General features: G+C 38.1%; 1 protein-coding gene across 1 annotated transcript in view; it reads right to left on the minus strand.

Annotated features, from left to right (window-relative positions):
* ACADL (acyl-CoA dehydrogenase long chain) overlaps positions 1 to 24,311 on the minus strand; it is a 39,486-nt gene extending 15,175 nt beyond the window's left edge. The window contains exons 1-8 of the mRNA XM_053597791.1: positions 24,106 to 24,311; positions 17,857 to 18,012; positions 14,514 to 14,651; positions 12,454 to 12,618; positions 7,862 to 7,928; positions 2,935 to 3,099; positions 2,212 to 2,313; positions 1,039 to 1,152 (exon numbers count right to left, since the gene is read on the minus strand). Coding sequence (XP_053453766.1) covers positions 1,039 to 1,152; positions 2,212 to 2,313; positions 2,935 to 3,099; positions 7,862 to 7,928; positions 12,454 to 12,618; positions 14,514 to 14,651; positions 17,857 to 18,012; positions 24,106 to 24,176 — 978 coding nt within the window. The 5' untranslated portion in view covers positions 24,177 to 24,311. The remainder of the gene's footprint in view (positions 1 to 1,038; positions 1,153 to 2,211; positions 2,314 to 2,934; positions 3,100 to 7,861; positions 7,929 to 12,453; positions 12,619 to 14,513; positions 14,652 to 17,856; positions 18,013 to 24,105) is intronic.
* Positions 24,312 to 24,585: the final 274 nt, after the last annotated feature.

A 24,585-nucleotide genomic window follows, 5' to 3' on the forward strand; every position in this document is an offset into this window, starting at 1 on the left:
TTCATGATCACTAACCTCACCTGGATCTCAATACTGCTAGGCTAACTGTGTTCCTCTAGTAAATTCAGTCTCACTCGAAAGAGGGTATTCCAGACCTTCCTCACTCTCCTTAGACATCTCCATGCCCTCTTCACTCTCTTTTCTTTCAAGAACTATCTTTGTCTATTGTTTTTTAAGGAAATAGAAGTGAAAAGAACTTTTGTAGTTTTTTACCAACAGGTTGTGTAACTAAATGAATCCACACCCTTCCTTTTCTCTTTTCTTCCTATTAAAATGGAAGAATAGCTCATCTATGGAGATAGAAAGGTCTATCTTTTCACATGTTCCAGTAGCCACAACCTCATCCTTTCTCAAAAATCCCATGCAGTTGATTATCCCTTCCACATCTATCATCTTTCCCTCTTTACTAAAACCTTTCTCCAGGTATTAAAACATATTCCCATATTCCTAATTTAACAATAATAACAACAACAAAAAAAGCAATAACCTCCAAGTATCTCCCCTGACTCCCAAATCCTTCCCCTCCCTCGACCCTCTTCCATCTCCATCCTTCCATTCAACCACCATTCTGCAGAGTTGTCTGCCGTCAGCACCTTTCTCCCTCATTGCTATATACTTCTCTATTCACTCTGGCCCATCACCCTGCAACTCCACAACCATTAATGGCTCTTACTGAATCATCTCCACATCATTACATCCAAAACATACTCTTCATCCCATTTTTCCTCAAACTACCATTTGGTTCCATTCCCTCTTATATGAAATCTTCTTTCCTTCTTGGCTTCTGTGACAGCACCCTCTGATTTGCTTTCTCCTTTCTAATTGTTCATTCTCACTCATCTTTGCAGTCTTCCTTCCCTATTCCACCTTTAAATCTTGCAGTTTTTCCTCAAGGACTGTGTCCTAGGCCCTCTTATCTTACTCTCTACTTTCTCTTTTAATGATTTCACTTTTTATAAAAATTACCCCAAATTTGTTTACACTAGACTCATTTCAGATGAGTAAACTGATAATTAATACTAAGCTATACAAGCTTACCTGTATATGGGCAATTGTTTTACCAAAAGCTTTTCTTTCTTTAACATAATTCCTGGTTTCTTCAAACATGAATTCACTGGCTGAAACTGCAAGCTCAGCAATTAACAGCCTTTCCTACAAAATAAAAATTAGGTCTTAAATAATACTCTATGCAAGTGATTTTCACTCAATTTCATTTATAAAAATATCCTCTAATCTTTATTTTTTATTAAATCATAGCTGTGTACATTAATGTGATCATGGAGCACCATACACTAGTTTCATAGACCGTTTGACACATTTAATCTTTACAAGAAACTGCTAAAGAATAATTTATTTCTTAAATCTCCATAAGTGAAGGCTCCCACGGAGGTTTCATAAGATTCTTTTCACATATCTGTAAAGATAACTCTCTAAAGCAAATCCTCTATTTTTATGAATACTTGTGTTAATTATATGCAATTCATTTAATTTTCTCTTCTCTTTACTCATATATGAGTACAGAAATTCCACAGTTACTTTTATTTATTTATTTCTGTGCACCAATATAACTTAATGTACCTGCTGAAATGAACATTTTTAAAGTGCACAGGTTAAATTTTATCTATTAGTGTAAAAGTAGCCTTAGTCAATTTACGTCCACCATACTGGTGATTTTCATATTCTGCTTAAGTGCCAGTGTTCCTAGCCCTTGCTCTCAATGTTTAGCCCATGTCAAGACAGCCATCAGACAAGTGTACCCACTTAGACTGGCATCCGAGGCTCAGTGATCATTTGGCAGCCACATTCCAAAAGCTTCTTCAGGAACTGACCTTATGCGGCTAAAACTTTTCAGTCTGAACTTAACACCTTTTCTTTTTGATTTATAGTATTTTGTCAAATGCTTTGGTGGCATTCCCTTACAAAGAGCTAAACGTTTTTGACTTACAGTTAAAAAGCTAAAATCATTCCAAGAAAAGAATCAAGGAACTGAAATACCTGTTGTTCCTACTCACTTTGTAAGTTTCAATTATGGATATTCCTGAGTTCAGCTATTACTTATCTAGGCTATAAAACTCACACTTTTATTACAACTTTGACACTCAAGTGATTGTCTACTTCACAAGTTTTCCATGCATAGATTTATGTCGTTCTGTATTATCCTATTACGGTTAATTACCTAATCAAAAGATAGAATCTTTAAACACTCCTGACCTGTGGAAGCTCTTGCATGAGGTAATAGAAGCCTTTATTCTCTTCTCCAAGTAAGGCACTAGCTGGCAACCGCACATCTTCAAAGAATAGTTCTGCAGTGTCCTATGAGACCAGTGAAATATAGGATGTTCCAATTTAAATCTCCCAAAAACCTAACAAAGTGACTGTATATTCCATTTAAGAAAAAAAGCAAAAAACCCAACAAATTGGAAACAAGTTGGACTGGTTAATAAATACAACTAGTAAGAAGTAAAACAGGAATTCAAATCCACCTTAATTGGTTCTAAAACTTGTAGCTTTCACATTGCAATACACTGCCATTCTATTGCTAATATTGTCCATTCTCTAGGTATGGGGTACCAAGGATTTCTAATAAATACTAAATAAAACATGTGTTTTATTAAAGAATAGAAAAAACATTTTCTGTTCTTCACAGTTTTCTTCAATAAATTTTATAAATAGATGACTTATTACCATGCAGTTAATTTTGCCATTTCTACAGCAGATATTCAAAATACTCTGACTCATTTTCATTGGTGACCACCAGAAAGAGATACAGTGGCATAAATGAGAATAAATCTCCTTTACTATATCTGAAAAGCATATTTTAGGAATTCAGCATAGGAAGGTATAATTGTGCCACATGTAATTCTCTATATTAGTCTTATAGCTCATTAATAGTAAACTCCATTGTTATCTGAATATTATCTATATGCAACTTACCTGTGCTTTTAATCCCATTTTATGTAGCTTACGTCCTTTGATAAATCCTTTCATTCCATTTTCCACCAGAAAAAGGCTGATGCCGTGGGCTGGAGAGCGAGCTTCACGATTTGTGACAGCAACTACAATCACTACATCACTTAACCACCCATTAGTGATGAACACCTGTAAAAGCCCAAGTGCACTGTAACACAACATAATAATTCAGATACATGTGCAGGTTATAACTGGGGAAAAGCATACTCAAGAAGAGTATGCTTCCAATCCAATTATCAGCAGGGTTGATTATTTATACATGAACTTATAAAGAATCAAGGAAAAATCACCCATCCCTCAAAAAATGAAGCCTATACATTTTCTTATTATTATTATTTTAAATAATAATTAACAGATTGTATACTTTTAAAAAAACCCAAATTGGGCGGTGCCTGTGGCTCAGTGAGTAGGGCGCCAGCCCCATATGCCAAGGGTGGCGGGTTCAAACCCAGCCCCGGCCAAACTGCAACCAAAAAATAGCCGGGTGTTGTGGCGGGCACCTGTAGTCCCAGCTGCTCGGGAGGCTGAGGCAGGAGAATCACCTAAGCCCAGGAGTTGGAGGTTGCTGTGAGCCGTGTGACGTCACGGCACTCTACCGAGGGCAATAAAGTGAAACTCTGTCTCTACAAAAAAAAAAAAAAAAAACCCAAATTATCTATTATATTGAAATGATAAATTGTATTTTAGAAGCTACTGACAAGAAAAAGGAATCAGCTCTAAATGGCACTATTATTAAAGTATTTCTATTAATATGCTTAGATTTATCAGTTTTTGAAAATTCTGTTTTCCTTTTTATAATTGATGGCCTGCTTTAAAAATGGCCTAAATAAGAGACTATGGTTAAGGAAGAAAAAATAACTAAATATTAGAAATTATCAGATGATACTGATTAAGAAAAATAAAATATGCCCAGGGCAAATATTAATAATTAACTTTTCCTTCTGGGAAAAAGTTAATTCCTTCCTTCTTTTCTGGGTCATGTAAACCACTTTCATGGCTTTAGTTGCCCTCTACATTCTGATTACCCCAAGGCTTTATCTAAGCCACTTTTCTTGCTAGAATCTAGATCTGTATACCTGCTTGCTTCTGGACAGTTCTACCAGATGTCTCGTGGACAGAACATATTCAATTCCACCCCTAGTCTTATCCAATCCTGCAGATCAAACTATTTCCCTATCTCAGTGAATACTTCAATGAATCATGCTATCATTCTGCTTCACATCCAATTTGGCATCTAGTTCTTTCTAATCCATTTTAATATGTTTTATACTTTTTTAATCTATTTACTTCCTTTTACTTCACTTGTCATTATCTTATTTCCAGTCCTCATGATTTCTTGCTTAAGTCCCCACAACTGATCTCTCTTACAACTATATCATCCATCGTGATGTCACAGAGATCTTTCTAAAATACAACCCGATCATACCATCTCCAGACATTTTTAATAGCTCCTACTAGGCTTCAGAATAAATTCTAAATTCTTCGCAGTATGTACAAAACTCGTAACAACCTGGTACTAGCTCCCTTCTCCTGCCTTATTGTTTGTACTGCTCTTCCTCATTCCCTGCACTCGGGTCAGCTCTACTGTGACTCTCCTTTCTCATCTTTTTCTTTTAAGATTGTTAAAATTATTCTATATATATATTTATATTTATGTTCTATATCCTGTTTTTTCATTTACTATTCATAAATAATTATTTTCCTATACTGTTAAAAATTTTATGTTGGTATTTTAATGGCTGCATATTATTAATAGCTCAGATGTAATATAGTTGCTTACCCATTCCTTTATTTTTACGTGCTTTCAAATTATTTGCTGTCCTCCACATTCCAAGGTCTTCTTGACCTACAGGTCTTTGAAAATCTTATTTCTTCTACTTGGGAGGCCCTTTGCCAACTTGGCTGTGATAAAACTTACTCACCCCCCTGGGCGGCGCCTGTGGCTCAGTCAGTAAGGCGCCGGCCCCATATACCGAGGGTGGCGGGTTCAAACCCGGCCCCGGCCAAACTGCAACCAAAAAATAGCCGGGCGTTGTGGCAGGCGCCTGTAGTCCCAGCTACTCCGGAGGCTGAGGCAAGAGAATCGCTTAAGCCCAGGAGTTGGAGGTTGCTGTGAGCTGTGTGAGGCCATGGCACTCTACCGAGGGCCATAAAGTGAGACTCTGTCTCTACAAAAAAAAAAACAAAAAAAAACTTACTCACCCTGGACTAAGTTCAGATATCACATTGTCCATAAGGTCTTCCCAAATTCTCCAGGCTGGGTTAAGCACCCCCACAGCCCCTGACTTTATCATGATCTTAACATTTATCAAACTGCAAATGATCTCTCCATTTGAGAGGGCATAAAATGATGTTAGTTACTTTCTTTACCTAACATCCATCCCTCTAAAAGATTTGTTCTGTAAAATGCACAGTCCTGACACATACAAATAATGGGAAACAGGTGAAAGATGCTAGTGCTATCTATATGACAGCAAATGAAGCAACGGTGGCCGTGGGGGTACAGGTGACACCATGATAAAGGACCCTCAACATCCTCCCTTCCTCTTAGCCATTTCCTGTTCATATATCTATCCTCAATGCTTGGAATAGTCTTTGGCATACAGGAGGCCTTCAAGGGATGTTTTTAATATTTTGAAAAATATATTTCTCAAAAAAATTCTATACATTATGGCAAAAATATTATTTTGACAGTATTGCTCCATTACACTACCCTCTGGCTCAAAGACTTTGCAAGTCTCCTTATTTCCTACCTTTCTAAGATAATAGTGATCACTTGTGCAGTTGCCACAGCTGAACTGCTAAAAGAGTGCCTTTTTATTTGCTTGTTTTGAATCATACAGCATCCAGGAATCAGCATTTGTATGCTCTAAGATCCCTGGTCTCAGATATGTATTAACTATAGATACTAGATAAACGATAGAAAGGAAAGGAAGAGGGAAGGTGCCTGTGGCTCAGTGAGTAGGGTGCTGGCCCCATATACAGAGGGTGGCAGGTTCGAACCCAGCCCCGGCCAAAAAATAGCCAGGCTTTGTGGCGGGCACCTGTAGTCTCAGCTACCTGGGAGCCTGAGGCGAGGGAATTGCCTAACCCCCGGAGTTGGAGGTTGCTGTGAGCTGTGACGCCACAGCACTCTACCAAGGGCAACACAGTGAGACTCTGTCTCTAAAAAAAAAAAACAAAAAGGAAAGGAAGAGAGTGACAGTCCATAGGGCAAAGGTTGTCCACTTTAATACTCAGATCTCAATTTGGTAAAATCAAGTGGAGTTCTCCAAAATTTCTTCTTGGAGGTAATTACAGAAAAGGATTTAGAAATTCTGAACCATTTCTTCAATAACTAGACCTAATGTGAGTGCTTCCACCATGATGGATCCCCTTTTCTAATAAGGTTAAAAAAGAATTTTCCTTGTAAATGAATTTTCTTAGCTTATTTCCTATCGTAGTTAACAATTTGAATAGAGCTGAAGTTACCCCTAATGAGGGCCAATTTGGCAGGGGAAGTATTATATACTTATAAAATGACAGATCCTTATAGTAGATATTCTATAGCTAGGATGTAAAGTTACAAAGAAAAAGAAAAAAAGAATCCTCCATGAGTATGTGATACAAACATCATTGTGACTTTCCTTTCTCATCTTTTTCTTTTAAGATTATTAAAATTATTCTATATTTACATATATAAAATATATGTATTTACATATATAAAAATACATTTATATTCTATATCCTGTTTTTTCATTTAATATTCATAAATAATTATTTTCCTATACTGTTAAAAATTTTATGTTGGCATTTTAATGGATGCATATTATTAATAGCTCAGATGTAGTATATTTGTTTATCCATTCCTTTACTTTTACTTGCTTTCAATAGTTTTTACTATTTCTAATAGAGTTTTTGAAACAGAGTCTGTGGCACGTTTTCTGGGTGATTCCCACAGAAGACTAACTGAGCAGACTAGGCCTGCTTAGGAAGCTAGAGGCATAAGACCATGAGGTTCCCATTTCACTTTTGACCAAATATCCCAGTCTTCTTTCAAAACCAGCCCTCTACATATAGCAAGTTAACTGATTGTATGCTAGAGTTAGCACTTGTTTATTCTTAGGATGAATAATTTAGACTAATATTTATTAGACAATATTTCAAAAACACCAGTGACTCCATTTTATAAATGCAAAGGGATTAACTTATACAAACAAAAATTAGTCCTTCAGTAAAACTTGGAACATAATTACAGAAAGAACTTAGAACAGTGTAGAAAATGAACATCTTTTCTTCATTTAACACTCACTTAACAAATACTTACTGCGTATATATCAGACATGATTTTAGGTAGACAGTATCATTTGCCCTCAATGGTATCAGATTTTGAGGGATGTATTTACTCCTGAGCTTGTTTATAACCATAATTGGAAGGGCTCTCCAATTCTATTAGTGAGTTGATTGATTCTCAGAAGGACTGAAGGGCTCCTGAATCTTTCTCTCCTAGGATCTTATGAAATTCTTCCTTATATTTATGAAAAGGAATCTCTTTTTATATTTTTCTCAGTATTTCATCAATATAAAGTTTAAGGATTGTTTACCCCATGTTTGGGCAATGTAGGCCTTATATCCCCCTTTTCTGGTTTGATAAAGGCTGTTTGGATGCTAAAAGAACCTTTACCAAATTAGGAGCCATGCCAAAAAAAAAAAAAAAAAAATGGAACCCAGAAGAGGCTACCACAGATCTTATGCAATGTAAATGTCATAAATGTCTGTCTCCAAAACAACTAAATTCAATTCCTGTGTGACTCCTTAGATTTAACTGGATCAATATTGAGTAGTAATCGTGACATCGTTATCCAAGGCAGGACTCTGGAGAAAAGGGCCACACACATCCCTCTTCACGCACCTTGCTTCCATTCAGGATCCAGTCACTCCCATCTTTTTTAGCATTTGTCCTTACTCCTTGCAAGTCACTGTAATTGGAAAAAAAAGATAAACAAATTCATCAACTGGTACTGAGTCTCTAATGAGCTACACCTATCTAATAGTAGATAACATTTCACACAGCTCACAACTTGTAGCTGAAGGAATTAAGCAAGTCCCATATGTCTTCTCTGGGAAAGGACTCTTGGAAGCTGCTCCTTGTTTTTTTATGGGCTTTGCCCAAGAGACTTTTTCTTTGACTGATTTTGTTTTGTATCCTTTACTGATCATAGCCACGGATACAATATAAGCTGAACCGTATGAGTCCTAGCACATTATTGAACCTGGGAGTGGTCTTGGGGACCTCCAACACACCAAAATATCAGAAACATGAATTGCAATTATCCATTATACATCATTTCACTTCAAACATTACAGGTGAGTTTCAGAGGAGATCACATAATGTAGAGACACCTATATGAAAGACAGATTAAATGATAGAGGGTTGTGAACTAATTTTTTTTTTCTTTTTTGCAGTTTTGGCCAGGGCTGGGTTTGAACCCGTCACCTCTGGCATATGGGGCCAGCACCCTACTCCTTTGAGCCACAGGCACTGCCCAAGGGTTGTGAACTAATTTATACCCTGATTTTCATCAAAAGGATGGATGTTGATTGTGGATATTTTAAAGTTGAATGCTTCTATATTCTAACACCATAATTTTCATCATAAGTATAAAGTATAATTTATTAAAAGTATACTTGGTCTATTAAAATAATTCTTCTATATAGGACATGTCACAGAAAACAGCAAGGTAATAACATAGCTCAGTTTGTAGATTTTTCCGAAATTTTTGAATGGTAAACATGAACTACTAAAAATTGTTTAAAAGTATACTGCTTAGTAATGCTAAGAATTCTGATCCTCACAATAATCCTATTAAGTATCATTATCTCAGTTTCATTGATACAGACATTGACACTCAGGGATTTTACCCCAAATCACACAACTATCAGTTTGCTCTATGAACTTGGTCAAAATACTTCATCTACTATTTTCTTTCTTCCCCTTATATAGAGATCATAATGTCTGTATATTCTAGATAATTATAATACCAAAATAAGAAAATTAACATGAAAGCACTTATAAAATGCTGAAGTAACATACAAATAACATAACTATACATAATGAAGCCTCCTATGTACATGGAAGGGGAAAAGCAGTGAAACTCCAGATGTTTTCCAGCAACTGCAACCATCATCTGTGGAGGAAAATCAAATCTTCTCTATTCTTTTCCTCTCACATGATTTTCCTTACTTTTCTGCCATAATTCCTCAACCTTCTATGACTCTTTTTCACCTCTAGTTTTTCTCTCTTCTTGCCTTCTCTTACCCACATGGGACCTTTACTCATCTCTCTAAATATCTGATGATTTGCTATCCTCCCATGACTCTCATTGGCCGCCCCCCAACCCCTGCAAAATCTGCCTATTTTCTCCATTTTCATTCTTTGTTAATTACATATACTTAACCATAGATTAGTGGCTCTCAACCTTCCCAATGCCTCCTAATGCCACAACCCTTTAATACAGTTCCTCATGTTGTGGTGACCCCCCAACCATAAAAGTATTTTTATTGCTACTTCTTAACTGTAATTTTGCTACTGTTATGAATCATTATGTAAATACCTGATACGCAGGATGTATTTTCATTGTTTTACAAAGGGGTTGTGACCCACACGTTTAGAACTGCTGCCATGGATGAAGGCAGAAAATTTAAACAAAAATCAAATGAATCTTTGTTTGCATGTGTAAGTTGGACATAATTCAAGATCTCATTTATTCTGTTGCTTTTAAGCTAATGTGCAACAGGTTGAACTTGAACATACTGATAGAGCAAATACAATTCAATCTGAATACTGACAGCCAAGTTTTTTATATCTTGAAAATATAAATACAATTTAATCGTGTTGCCAAGTGACAATATGGAATATTAAGAAGTATAAAAATACCTGGCAATGCTTCTCCATGGTTGAAACTACTAGATCAATAACTATAGGTCCAAATGAAAAACACATAAATTTAGGAAGCGGGGTGGGGGTGGGGGTTGGGAAGTTCCCATCACAGGTACAATGTAGGCACACTTTCTGGGTGAAAGACTCAACTGCAAGTTGGACTCTACCTTACAAATGCAAATGATATAACTTAATTGTATGCACCCTTGTATTAATCCAAAATTAAAAAAAAAAAGAAATGTAAAAATAAATAATACTGTCAAAAAAGAAAAGTTATCATCTTAAATCAATAGGGCCTGATCTTCGCAAAAACAAGTCCTGGATTTTTTCTTACTGCTTCTGCTACATCTTTACGCTTTTTTGCACCACCCGCGTCCTGTTGGCCCAAAGGTAGCTACTCTCCTTAACGTACATCATCTCCCTTACTGTGATAGCCAGTAAAAGTACTGCCTCCTCCACATTTCCTTTTACCACCCATCTCTGCAAAAGATTACTGCCTCTGTTTTCTCAATAACCAACATGCTCCCTTTGAAAATTTTCTGCCCTCTAGGCTACTGAAATCACAATGAAAAGATCATCAGTGGCCTGCCATCACCTCCTCTCCACTCTCAATGTTACCCACTCCTCTCCATCCTCCTGCCTTTCCAACCGACTTCCCTTCTCACTCATGACAGAGCATACGCCTACATTTCTTTCAAACTCTCAGTCCGTCTCTGTTGCTCCATCTTCTTTTACACAGTTCCAAACTAAAACATAATGCCCACAGTTTACTCCTTGGTCCCTTTTTTTGTCCTTCCACTTTTCCTCTTGAAGTTCAGTGCACTACGCAGAAGCTCTCCCTCCCCATTACTCAGATCTCAGTTTAAACACAACCACTTGTTAGCCAGGCACTGTGGCGGGCGCCTGTAGTCCCAGCTACTTGGGAGGCTGAGGCAAGAGAATCGCTTAAGCCCAGGAGTTGGTGGTTGCTGTGAGCTGTGTGAGGCCACGGCACTCTACCAAGGGCCATAAAGTGTGACCCTGTCTCTACAAAAAAACAAAAACAAACAAAAAAACACAACCACTTGTCACAGGCCTTTCTTAGTATTGACATCTAAATTTGTTTTTCCCTCTCTCATCAAACACAAACATACCATTAGTCTATTGCACAGCATTGTTTCCTTCACAATACTTATCACAATATATGATTAAAGATATTTTTGTTGGGGTGGCGCCTGTGGCTCAGTTGGTAAGGCGCCGGCCCCATATACCGAGGGTGGCGGGTTCAAGCCCGGCCCCGGCCAAACTGCAACCAAAAAATAGCCGGGTGTTGTGGCGGGCGCCTGTAGTCCCAGCTACTTGGGAGGCTGAGGCAGGAGAATCGCTTAAGCCCAGGAGTTGGAGGTTGCTGTGAGCTGTGTGAGGCCACGGCACTCTACCGAGGGCCATAAAGTGAGACTCTGTCTCTACAAAAAAAAAAAAAAAAAAAAAAAAGATATTTTTGTTGGCTTGTTTTTGTCATTCTCCTCAACAAGTACAGAGAGACCATGTCTGTTTTGCTCAGCACTGTAAACCAAGTGCATTAAAGGCACTTACTAAATAACTAACAAATGACTAAATACATGATTTTTTTTTTTTTTTTTTTTGAGACAGAGTCTCATTTCGTCGCCCTCGGTAGAGTGCTGTGGTGTCACAGCTCACAGCAACCTCTAGTTCTTGGGCTTAGGCGATTCTCTTGCCTCAGCCTCCAGAGTAGCTGGGACTATAGGCAGCTGCCACACTGCCCGGTTATTTTTGTTGCAGTTTGGCTGGGGCTGGGTTTGAACCCACCAACTACTTACTGAGCCACAGGTGCCACCCTAAAATACATGATTTTATTCATTCCCACTGCACCAATTCTTCTTAGGAAAGACTTTTATTTACTTTTTTAATTTTTTGAGATAAGGTCTCACTTTGTCACCCATGCTACAGAACAGTGGTATGGTCATAGCTTACTGAAACTTCATACTGTAGGCTCAAGCGATCTACCTGGCTCAGCCTCCTGAGCAGCTAGGACTACCGGTAAGCACCACCACACCCAGATAATTTTTTTTTAATGTCTTGTAGAGACAGATATTAATAGATTGCTCATGCTGGTGTTGAACACTGGCCTCAAGTGGTCCTTCAGCCCCAGTTTCCCAAAGTGGTAGGATTACAAATGTGAGCTGCCATGCCCAACCAATGAAAGGCTTCTAAAATGTGTTGCTGCTACACCCTGTCTCCAGAGCTCCAAGTACACTTTTTGACAACTTGCTTGATATTTACATGTGACTCTCACCCCACATCTACATTCATCAGGCTGAAAATTCAACTCATACCCCACCATTTTATTTCCATAAAACTATGCTAAAATCTGAGTATACACTACAATCTGCTTTATTGTTAATTTCCTACTGGACTTTGAAATTCCTTTAAGGTCATGAATCATGTCATGTTCATCTTTAAATTCCTCTCAGTACGCAGTCAGAGTCTTGTATAAACCAAGTACTGAGAACACATAAGGTCACTGCTTCCAAGAATTCAAAGCCAACTAAATTTTAACTTACCTTCCAGCCCCAGGCTCTGTCATTGCTATGGCACCAATACATTTGCCTGCAGTCATCTGGGGGATAAAGTGCTTAATCTGTTCTTCTGAGCCATAGTTTGCAATATAGGGCATGACAATATCTGAATGAAGACTAAAACCTGGGCCTGTACAATTTGAATATGCCCTTAGGAAAAAAAAAAGGAAGAAAATTTAAACCTTAAAACAGTTATTTTATTGTTTCTAGTTTTTTTTGTCAATTAAAAATGACTAATACAACAACAAAGTATTAAAGTTTTTATCATACCATGTGGTAATAGCCTGTCTGCTCACAAACCCATGACATTCTTGAATGTTTCTTCTCTTTTGTTTTTACTAATCTTTCAATTTCTGGTTCTGTCATAATAACAGTGCTCCAACGAAGCTTAATGAACACTTACTTAATAAATTAAGAGATAAAATATTTTAAAATAGCAATCACCTATAATTGTACACCCCCAACACAGGAGCTATTTCTGTGGTGGCAATAAGGACATATTCTGGAATAGATGCAGTCATGGTGTGCATTTTGTACTTTGCTGTTTTCTTCTAAAATTATATGACACAAAAAAATATTTTTTACATAGTTTTTATAATTGTATGACATTTACATCCTTAAATTATGTGACAATTATATATCTTAAATAGCTATAAAATATTCTAAATTATTTATGCAGCATAATTTACTGATTTATTTTCTCACTGCTAGACATTTAGATTGCTTCAAAATTTGGGAGATTATCATCTAACATGACAATGATTACTGAACATAGACAAATTCTCTAAAGTAGCATTCTAGATTAAACAGCAGGAATATATTAATTTTTATATATATTCATCTTTTCAATCCCTAAAACATTTATTGTTCTCATAATGCCACCAATCACATATGAGTATGTCACTTGTCAAGTACTGGCTATTACAGTTTTTCATTTTCACAAATTTTGAAGATATTCAATATAATATCTCCAGATCAATTTAATTTGCATTTTGATTGGTAGTAAGGATAAATTTTGCTCATTGAAAAAACCTATTTGCACTACTTTTTGGTGAATTGTTGTTTCAATCTTTTGCCCCTTCTTCAACTAAAATCATTGTTTGCTCTCATATATTAAGTTTCTGGTATATTTGATGGGAATACTTTTCTATTCTGCTGTTCTCTTTCAAATATCTTTATAAAGGCAGAAAAATAAGCATACAGGTTGACAGAAATTAAACTATCTCTTTAATTTTTAGCAGTATCATTTTTAACAACTTAAAAGCGGATTTCCTTATCTTCCCACATTCAAAAAATATGCAAGAGTATATAAGCAGTATATTTTATATTTTATATTTTATTTTATTTTTTTTGAGACAGAATCTCACTGTGTCACCCTGAGTAGAGTATAGTGGCATCATAGCTCACAGCAACCTCAAACTCCTGGGTTCAAGTGATCCTCTTGCCTCAGCCTTGGGAGTGGCTGGGACTACAGGTGCTGCCACAACATCCAGCTAGTTTTTCTATTTTTAGTAGAGAAGGGGTCTCACTCCTGCTAAGGCTGATCTTTTATTGTTTTTTGAGACAGTCTCACTTTGTCTCCCTTGATGGAGTGCTATAGCATCACAGCTCACAGCAACCTCAAACTCTTAGGCTTAAGTGATTCTCTTGCTTCAGCCTCCCAAGTAGCTGGGACTACAGGTACCCTCCACAATGCCTGGTTATTTTTAGAGATGAGGTTTCACTCTGGCTCAGGCTAATCTCAAACTGGTGAGCTCAAGCAATCTACCCAACTTGGCCTCCCAGAGTGCTAGGATTACAGGCGTGAGCCACCACACTCAGCCTGGTCTTGAACTCCTGAGCTCAGGCAATCCACCCACCTCAGCCTCCCAGAGTGCTAAGATTATAGGCATGAGCCACTACGCCTGGCCCAGTATAATCTTTTACATTTTACACTGAATTTTCAATCATCCAAATAGATTAGAAAGCATTTTTTAAAAATCTTCTCAGAAAGTGAGCAGGGTGTTTACAAAACAAGATTCAACCTCAAATGTCTCCATACTTACTGCTCCTCCCAAACAACAGCTGCAGAATACAAGTCCCCACCAATCCCACCGTGATGCTCGGCAATATTGACACCAAGTAGTCCTTGTTTTCCAGCCTTTTCCCAAAGCTCCCTACTCACTTCTCCAGCTTTCTCCCATCTGCAAGTAACGAATATTTTTAAATCAGTATTTTTTATTACTTTCATGGTCACAACTTTAAATTTATGAATGATTTTGTGCAAGTATCTCATCTTAATTTGAATTAACTGTTGGCCTTGTGCATACTCTTCAATTTGCATCTGACTCTTCTATCACTTCTTCTTTTCCTCTTCTGTGCTTCTTTGTATCTGCCACTCCCCCCCCACCGACCTTGATTATTTATTGGACTTGAAAATTATACCCACTCATAATCACTGATGTAGTTTTTTGCTCAGCTGGTGCTCTGAGGGTGCAAGCTTACTTGTGCCATGTAGTCATTGGAATTTGTCCGACCTATCCTGTAAAGGCAGTTCTCAGCATCTTTCCTTAACGTGCTGAGCTTCTTGGACAAGTATATGAAAGCTGACAAAATAGGCAATCTCATTACAGTTTAAGAAGAAACAACAGGAGAACAGAAGCTCCTTGCAGCATACCTCTGTCCAAGGAACTTCCGCAAACATTAGATCAGTGTTTTTCAACCTTTTTTAATCTCACAGCACACTTGAACTCATGGCTAAACTTCACACACTGAATTATGTTGTTCAAAAAAAGAAAAGTTAAAAAAAGAATATACTTACTGTGCTCTGAATTTCTTTTGAAAATAATTTAATTATTGATCTATAAAAATTGTCACAGCACACTGGTTGAAAACCACTGCGTTAGATATTTGGGTAAGATATTTGGTAATCACTGGCTTTTCTCCTTTAAAAATGAGAATTGCAAGCCAGGCACAGTGGCTTATACTGTACTCTCAGCACTTTGGGGGACCGAGGTGGGAGGATGGTTTGAGGCCAGGTATTCGAGACCAGCAACTTAGCGAGACCCCATCTTAACAAAATTAAAAGTTTAATTTTTAAATTGAAAAATGTTAATCAGGCATGGTTGAGGCTGCAGTGATTGATTTGACCACTGCACTCTAGCTTCAACAAAAGAGCGAGACCCAGTCTCTTAAAAAAAAAGGCAATCCATGGAATGGCAGAAAATATTTGCAAATCAATCCCTTATCAGTAAGGAACTGTCTGGGATATATAAAGAATTCTTTAAAAAAAAAAAGAGAATGTCATGATGAGGAAACAGATGGCTAGTTGGAAACAATGAAAGAAATTATGCTTTTTTAAAAATGGTAGATATAGTTATTATGAGGTATTTAAAAACACTGATTGAAGGTACATACAGACACCACAAGAAATTTTAAAAGAGTCTGATTATCATGTGCTTTAATGAAGTTGCTGATTCAAGTAACTTTGAAATATTTTTATTTTGACCCCAAATTTATCAACTTTTATTATTTTTACTTTGACGTCTTCTCAATAACTTTTTCTAGAACAAAAATTATTATTTTTTCCCCTGAGACAGGGTCTCACTCGGTTGCCTGGACTAAAGTATAGTGGTACCATCATAGTTCAAATTCCTAGGCTCAAGGCTGTCCTCCTGCCTCAAGCTCCAGAGTAGCTAAGACTACATGCATACGATACCATACAGGCTAAGTATTGTATTTTTTGTAGAGATGAGGTCTCCCTCTTCCTTTGGCTGGCCTTATAAGCAATCCCCCTGCCTCAGCCTCGGAAAGCGATAGGATTATAGGTGTGATCCACCATGCCCTGCCTTGGTACAAAATTTAAAAGCAGTAAAAAAATAGAGATTCCCTACGAGAAAAGTATGCCTCTCTTGTCTTTAGAAAATAGTGGCTTTTCCAAAACTAAAACTAACCACAGCTTATAAGTTTTCCAAAACCAAAAACTAACCACAGCTTATAAGTTTAGCTAATTTTGGTCCTTCTTACCAAGAAAGCATTAATAGGCCAGGCACAGTGGCTCACTCCTATAATCCTAGTACTCTGGGAGGCTGAGGGAGGCAGATCCCTTGAGTTCCAAAGTTCAAGACCAGCCTGAGCAAGAGTGACGCCTCATTCTACTAAAAAGAAAAAAATTAGCCGGACATTGTGGCTGGTGTGTGTAGTCCCAGTTACTTAGGATACTGAGGCAAGAGGATCACTTAAGCCCAAGAGTTTGAGGTTGCTGTGAGTTATAACGTCATAGCACTCAACCCAAGGTGACAGAATGAGACTATATTAAAAAAAAAAAAAAGTATTAGTACAAAGTAATGAAAGCTATTTTAAAATAATATTGAAAAATGATTCTAAATATTGTAAAGTACAGAAAATCCCTGATTTATGATGGTTCAATTTATCAACTTTTCAGCTTACAGTGTTGTGAAAGTGGTATGCATTCAGTGGAAACCATACTTTACTACCCTTGTAGGCTTTTTATTTTTCACTTCAGCATAGCATTTAATACATGAGATACTCAATACTTTATTATTTAACAGGTCTGTGATAGGTGACTTTAAGCCAATGCTAAGTGTTTTGAGCATATTTTCACATTTCAGGTAGTAGGGCAAGCTAAGCTATGATGTTCAGTAGGTTATACGCATTTAGACCTCACAAACCTATGATGTCCCTGAATGTTATCTCTCTTCCTTTCTCAGTGCTGAGTGTTTTTATGTTTTTAAAATAATAACATAAAACAGTGTTAACATAAATAATAGCAATGCATTTTCAATTTACAGTATTTTCAACTTAGGATGGTTTATCAGGATGTAACCCCATCCTAAGTCAAAGAGCATCTGTATTGGCAATGAATGAATTCTGCAAACAGCAAAATCTTGTTTTAATAGAAATGACATTTTTCATAAGTAATCCCGGAAATAAAAAGAAAAAAAAAAACAATAAAGAAATGACAGGTTTGGGGTCAATAATCATTAATTAGTTAATCAAAAAATACCCAGTAGTAAAAATACTTAGAGGTAGCCAATTGCCTACCAAGATTTGCATATCTTAGCCTTTTGAGTGTTTATGTATTGTAATTAATTCATGAAGCAGAAAGGCTATGAAGTTGACTAGTATTTTGTGGCTAGTTTTCAAAAATACTACTCAGATTAAGTTGAAAATTTTTTAATTTTCTTATTTTTATATTGCACATTTAAAAATTCATTTAGAAAACTCTGAACTATCTTAAGAATCCTGGGATCTTACAGTATTATCGTGAAGAGCAGTAAAAATGTTAAAGCACTGAACATAACATTTTTTTGTATAACACAAGGCCCTAGGAAATGGTCCTATTGCACTCCTAGTACATATTACATTAAAGAAAAATGTTCCACTTACTCTGAGTGATAAGGAATCACTTCTTCTTGAAAAAACTTCCTTACACTTTCCCGGAAAATGTCATGCTCTGAAGAAAAGATTCTTCTAATTCCTATATCTGTTAATTTTTTAGCAGAAGGAGTTTCTAGACGTTCTTCCCCTCCAGAATGAGAACATCTTAAAAAAAATGCAGTAAGTAAATGAAGTTTAGTATAAACTAAACTTAGTGGTACTGAACAGCATGAAACCCCGATTATTTTTTCCAGAAACACTTTAGAGGCAGGCAGAAAGAGTTTGAAATATGACAAGCCTAGGTTCAAATTTGAACATTACCACTTTCAGTAGGATCTACCTTACCTAGCTGAGATTAGGAAGTAGTTTATCTCAGTCTCCACCTCCAAATCCATAAAGAAAACAATGTCTAAAACTAACCACAGGTCTGAGTTGAGGTGAAATAGTGGTGTCACATGATACATGGTTTACATTATGTAAAACTCAAACAGCACAATAGAACAATACTGATCAATTTTCATGTCATTTACAGTGTTTAAAATAATGTGAGCCCTCCAAATTAGTATTTTATCCAAAATCACACAATTTCAAATGGCAAGTGCATAAGATGTAAACTACATTGATGTTATTGCCACATTAGAGAGCCAATCTGGGTGTGAACTAAAATACCCACCAATCTCTGTAAGAATTCCTATGAAACTATTCAAGACCCACCCCATACACAGCAAGCTTAACATGAGATTGCTCTGTAGACCCTTTAGTCCAATGATCTTCAGAGTTTTTTTCCCTCTGAGATACTGTTGAAAGGAATTTTGAAAATCCTTTGCACCACTTTCTGTATTTTCAAGCTCACATCTAAAACCTTTTTTTATCATATATTCAAATATTGCCAAAAGATATTCTTCTGCTTTGCTTCAAATTATGACTTCAGTTTCTCTTGTCCTTAGTTGAATCCTACTTCTTTTTTTTTTTTTAATTTTTTTTTTTTTTGAGAGACGGAGTCTATTGCCCTTGGTAGAGTGCCTTGGCATCACAGCTCACAGCAACCTCGAATTCCTGGGCTTAGGTGATTCTCTTGCCTCAGCCTCCCGAGTAGCTAGGACTACAGGTGCCCGCCACAGTGCCTGGCTATTTTTTGTTGCGGTTTGGCCAGGGCCGGGTTTGAACTCACCACCCTCGGTATGTGGGGCTGGCACCCTACCCACTGAGCCACAGGCACTGCCTCCTACTTCTTTTTTCTTTTCTTTTCCTTTCCTTTATTTTTTGCCAGAAAAGAACTATTCCATGTAATTAATCAAATTAGAATAAGAGGGTTTTTTTCCCTCATAACTTTTAACATTACAAAAGAGTTCTAAGGTCTAATTATTATTTAGAGACAGTCTTGCCATGATCCCTGGGTAATTTTTTTTATTTTTAGTAACACAGGGTCTTGCTTTTGTTCAGCTGGTCTTGCTCTTGCTTGGGCTGGTCTCACACTCCTGAGCTCAAGCCTTATACACTCCTCCCTCAGCCTTACTGAGCCTTACTAGGCCTATTTGCCTGACTTCTAATTAGCAATTTTAAGGTTACAATAAATTCAGTTAATATATTATTATCACTTAAGAAATCTTATTTGTTGACATTTAGTTTATTTCAATTTTTCCCCGTAAAATGGGTTATTTTGCTCTAGTTTGATTTATTTATCTTTGCTTAATGCTATGGACTCAATTGTGTCCCCTTAAAATTCATGTTGAGGGGCTGTGCCTGTGGCTCAAAGGAGTAGGGTGCCGTTCCCATATACCGGAGGTGGCAGGTTCAAACCCAGCCCCAGCCAAAAAAGAAAAAAGGGGGGGGGCACCTGTGGCTCATTGAGTAGGGCGCCGGCCCCATATACTGGAGGTGGCAGGTTCAAACCTGGCCCCTGTCAAAAAAAAAAACTGCAAAAAAAAAAAAAAATTCATGTTGAAACCCTGACCCCTAATGTGACTGAATTTATAGTAGGGCTTTTAGGAGACAATGAAGGTCAAATGAGGTAAGAAGAGAAGGGTCTTAATCTGATAGGTGACCTATGAGAAGAAGACCTCTCTCAGTCTCCCTTTCTCTTCTCCCTCTGTCTCCTCCTCACCCACCCACTTCATGTCCAAAGAAAGACCATTTGAAGACAAGGTGAGCAGTTTGGAAGACATGAAGAGAACCCTCACCAGGAATCAGCTGGCACCTTGGTCTTGAACTTCCTAGCCTCTAGAACTGTGAGAAATAAATTTCTTTTGTTGTAAGTGACTTGGTCTATGGTAGTCTGTTAATGGCAGCCAGAGCTGCCAGAGCTATGGTTATTTAGTGTCATTTTTCCCTAGGCCTTTTTTTTTTTAGAGGAAAAAATTATCTCTTTTATTTTTAAAACAAAGATCCTACTGCACTTTATTTTTTGGAACATACTTCTCTTTCTCCACTGATCTCACAGGTGCATCTGTAGAGGTGAACTGACCTGCACAGAGCAGGGCAGCAGAACCCTGTCCCTAGATTTAGATCCTTCAGCCCAGCTCTTCATTGGATAATTTAATCAGGACCTCAGCCCAGCAAACCATCCTAATTCTGTTGGATGGTAGGTCTGATCGTAGTTCCAGCCGTTTGTCTGCCTCTGTCAGCTCTCAGATCTCATCCTCCCTTTCTCTCTGTCACTCACGCCATTCCAGCCACAGCCAGGACTTCTTGCTGTTCCCTAAGCATTTCAGGCACATTCTTGCCAAATAGCCTTTGCGCTTGCCTTAGGCCTTTTATGTGTAACTTTGCCTTAGGCCTTTTATGTGTAACTTTTAATTGAGTTTTATTTGTTAACATAATCTGAGGCCTTTTAAGTGGTAACCTTTGTAAATATTTACTGCAATTTGTATAATCACCTTTTGTCTTCATAAACATTTTCCTATTACTACTTTGTTAGCCAAATCATCATTTTAATGTTTATTCATTCATTTAGTTAAATACTGAGTACCTATTCTATCTAGTAACTTGGGATACAACAGTTAACAAGGACTAACATCAGGACAAATATCTTGCTTTCAAGCTTACATTCTAACAAGGGGAGACTGAATAATAATAAAGGATCAACACAGTAAACAACCAAATTATATAGTATCCTAGAAGGTGATAATTAATATGAAAAAAGAGAAATAGAGAAGGGATCAAGAGTATGTATCTGGGGTGAGTTAGGGACAGGGGTTTCATTTATGAAATAGTGCAGTCAGAGCAAGCCCTTGAAGGTGACAGAGCCAAGCATATTTCTAGAATAAAAGCCTCTTAGGATGAAAGAACTAGAGCAAAAGCTGTCAGGGTCCTCAGACTTTTTAAACAGGGGGCCAGTTCACTGTCCCTCACACCGCTGGCGGGCTCGACTATAGTTTAAAAAAAAAAAACCTATGACCAAATTCCTATGCACACTGCACATATCTTATTTTGAAGTAAAAAAACAAAACGGGAACAAATACAATCACACCACCTCATGCGGCCCATGGGCCGTAGTTTGAGGACCTCTGAAAGAGCAAGCAGGCAAGTGAAAGAGTAGCAGGCGAGGCAGAGAAATAGGGACTAAAGACACTCAGGGCCTTGCAGATCGCTGTCATGTTACATCCAATAAACTAAAATTCCCTTATCCTTATGACTGAAATCTTAGTTTCCAATTTCCTGCTAGTAGAAATAAAACTACAAAGCATATATTGTTCACACAGATTTTTCCATACCTGAGATTTTTCCTGGGGAAAAAAGAAGCTGAGACTAGGAAATGGGGGCTCTATGACACCGAATCACTTGTCAACATAATGAATAAATAATAGAATTTTTATTATTCTTTAATTGACTCTGTAAATTTTTATTATTCTGTAATTTAAGATTCTGCCTGGATCTTTTTTTCCTTTTATTTAATTTATTTATTTATTTATTTATTTTTTATTAAATCATAGCTGTGTACATTGATATGATCATGGGGCATCATTCACTAGCTTTACAGATGGTTTACCAAGTTTCACATATTCTGCCTGGATCTTAAAATGTTATAGCCCATATTGTGTTAAGGAAATATTTGGACTATTTCTACTTAAAGAATACTCAGACACAGGAAAGCATAAGAAACACCAAAAGAATAGACTTTCAGGTCAGTCAAAAGTGTTCGAGAGAATATGCTGTTGGAAGAAAATCCAAGGACTTGGGTGGCACCTGTGGCTCAGTGAGTAGGGCACCAGCCCCATATACCAAGGGTGGTGGGTTCGAACCCAGCCCCAGCCAAACTGCAATAAAAAAATAGCCAGGCAGCTACTCGGGAGGCTGAGGCAAGAGAATCATCTAAGCCCAAGAGCTGGTGGTTGCTGTGAGCTGTGATACCATAGCACTCTAGTGAGGGCGACAAAGTGAGACTCTGTCTCTAAAAAAAAAGAAAATACAAAGACTGGCAGATTTGTTGGAACACATATTCCTTAGTAGAAAGATAAGACACCTGTACTGAAAAAACAGGTCTCTTCTCTCCCAAGGAAGTAAAGTAAAACTGCTACCAGTGTTACTAGCAAGGCTATATATTTTTGATAGCATCATTTACATTTTATTATATTTTTTCCTCATTTACATTTTAAAAGGGAAACAAAACTCCACCAGGACCTTGCAAGACACTTGGAAGCCAGTTATAAATACACAATTTCAGGCCTCACCCCAGACCTACTGAATCAGAATTTATTTGTAACAAGATCCCTAATATATATATCAAAGTTCAAGAAGCCTATTAGAATAAACCACAACCCCTGGCCCATTCACAGGGGTGCTCAGGTTTTCCCTTTTCCAATATTTTCTATATAAAATATTTCTATATAAGGGTAGATTTTCTTTCCATACTTCAACCAAAATAACTTACCATAACAGTCAACACAAAAGCAGACGTGAGAATCTGGCTGTCTTCTATTAAGCCAGACATTAAGGAATTTGAAAACTGTAAAGTAATGTAATTCTTTTCACTTTTTTTTCTGTTTGTTGAGGAAAAGTTATGTTTCATAAAAACATTAGATCAGGCGTCCTCCAACTGCGGCCCACGGGCCACATGAAGTGGTGTAAATTGTATTTGTTCCCGTTTTGTTTTTTACTTCAAAATAAGATATGTGCAGTGTGCATAGGAATTTGTTCATAGTTTTTGTTTTAAACTATAGTCCGGCCCTCCAATGGTCTGAGGGCCAGTGAATTGGCCCCCTGTTTAAAAAGTTTGAGGACGCCTGCTTAGATATATTAACATGGAATGGGCTTATTATTATTTTTAATGAACTAAATATTTGTAAAATTTCTCAGTTTTGTAAGATACCTATTGATATTGATATAGATAGATAAAACTTACAAAAACAAAAGATCTTCAGGGTTCTCTGACTTTAATAGCACAAAGGAGTCCTATCATCAAAAAGTGTGAGGATTACTGTCTACTGATGTTCCAGGGAAAAGTTTGTTAAAGTATGTGTACCCTTAAGGAACGTCAGCTCCTAGGTGAAGCCTTCCCTACCCTCTCCAGGAAGAACAGTAGCATTTTGTTTTGCAACTTTTACACCATCTTTCAGTGCTTTACAACAATGGGGTAATGAGATGTTATTAAGTAATGAATCCTCCTTCCTTTCAGTTTCCTTACTCGATGAATAGGTTTTATACTTAATTCAATATTGGAAACTTGACTCCTTTGCATTTAGTTAAAGGATTTGTTAGTAAATCTAAAGTTAACTACCTTGTGAGATGGAACCCCAGCTAAGTCTTTTCTGCCCTAGATTATTTGCCTTGGACACCTCCTGGCTCCTGTCGTGTGACAGTCCAACTCTCAAGTTCACTGTCTGTCAGCGAGTCTAAAACGCAGCGGTTATCGCCTCCCAGTACTAACTGGGCCACAGGTCGCAGTCCCAGCCCTTGCAGCCGCGCCCAGTGGGTGACGCCCGCCCCGACACGCTAAGGGGGACACTTAAAAATGCAGGTTCCCGGGTCGCATGCAGGCTATTGAACCAGGCAGTCTGGACTGGAGCCGCGGGGTGAGCATTTGACAAATCTTCCCCTGCAGTGGTGGCGTTGTAGGTTCTGGGGCTGGGAGAACCGACCCCCGTTTCCTCCGCGCAGAAACTGGTCGCACCCGGGTTCTGGGAGCCCGGAGACAGGGCTCAGCCCCACCCTCGAACCTGAGAGGGAGGCACCCTCAGCTCCAACCCCTCTGACACGGCGGGTGTCGCCCCTGCCCTGCATCCTGCCGGGCCCGGACTGCCCGATCCCGGGCGCACTCACCTCGCGGCGGGGCGCGGGGCACAGCGGCCGCGCAGGAGGCGCAGGGACCCGCGGAGAAAGCGCGCGGCCATGGCAGGATCCAGTGGAGGCGGCGGGGACGCCCGACACGACTCAGCGGCTCCTCCGCGTCTCCGGCCGGGCGCCGGGCTGGACTGTCTTTGGAGCGTCCTACCCCGCTGTCCTCCGGAAAAGCGTCTCCCAAACACGTGCTGCGAGCGCTTCCGGAGCCCGCCGTCCTCGGCTGCCCCAGGGCCAAGTGTCCTCTGCGACACGCCCCTCTCCACACTTCCCTGAGTCCTGAGATACTAAAACAGAAACTGTTGCCTTTGCCTGCAGCATTCTTGTTTAAGCAGTCATTCTTAACTTTTTTAGGGTCCTGAAACGCTTTGAGCCACAGGTGAGAGCTATGGAGCCCCTAAATATTCTTAAATACATACCCACAAAAATTTACATCAATTTTATTTTGTAACGTTAGAAATT

Source organism: Nycticebus coucang, chromosome 7, assembly GCF_027406575.1.
Source record: "Nycticebus coucang isolate mNycCou1 chromosome 7, mNycCou1.pri, whole genome shotgun sequence".
In the NCBI taxonomy this organism is placed as follows: domain Eukaryota; kingdom Metazoa; phylum Chordata; class Mammalia; order Primates; family Lorisidae; genus Nycticebus; species Nycticebus coucang.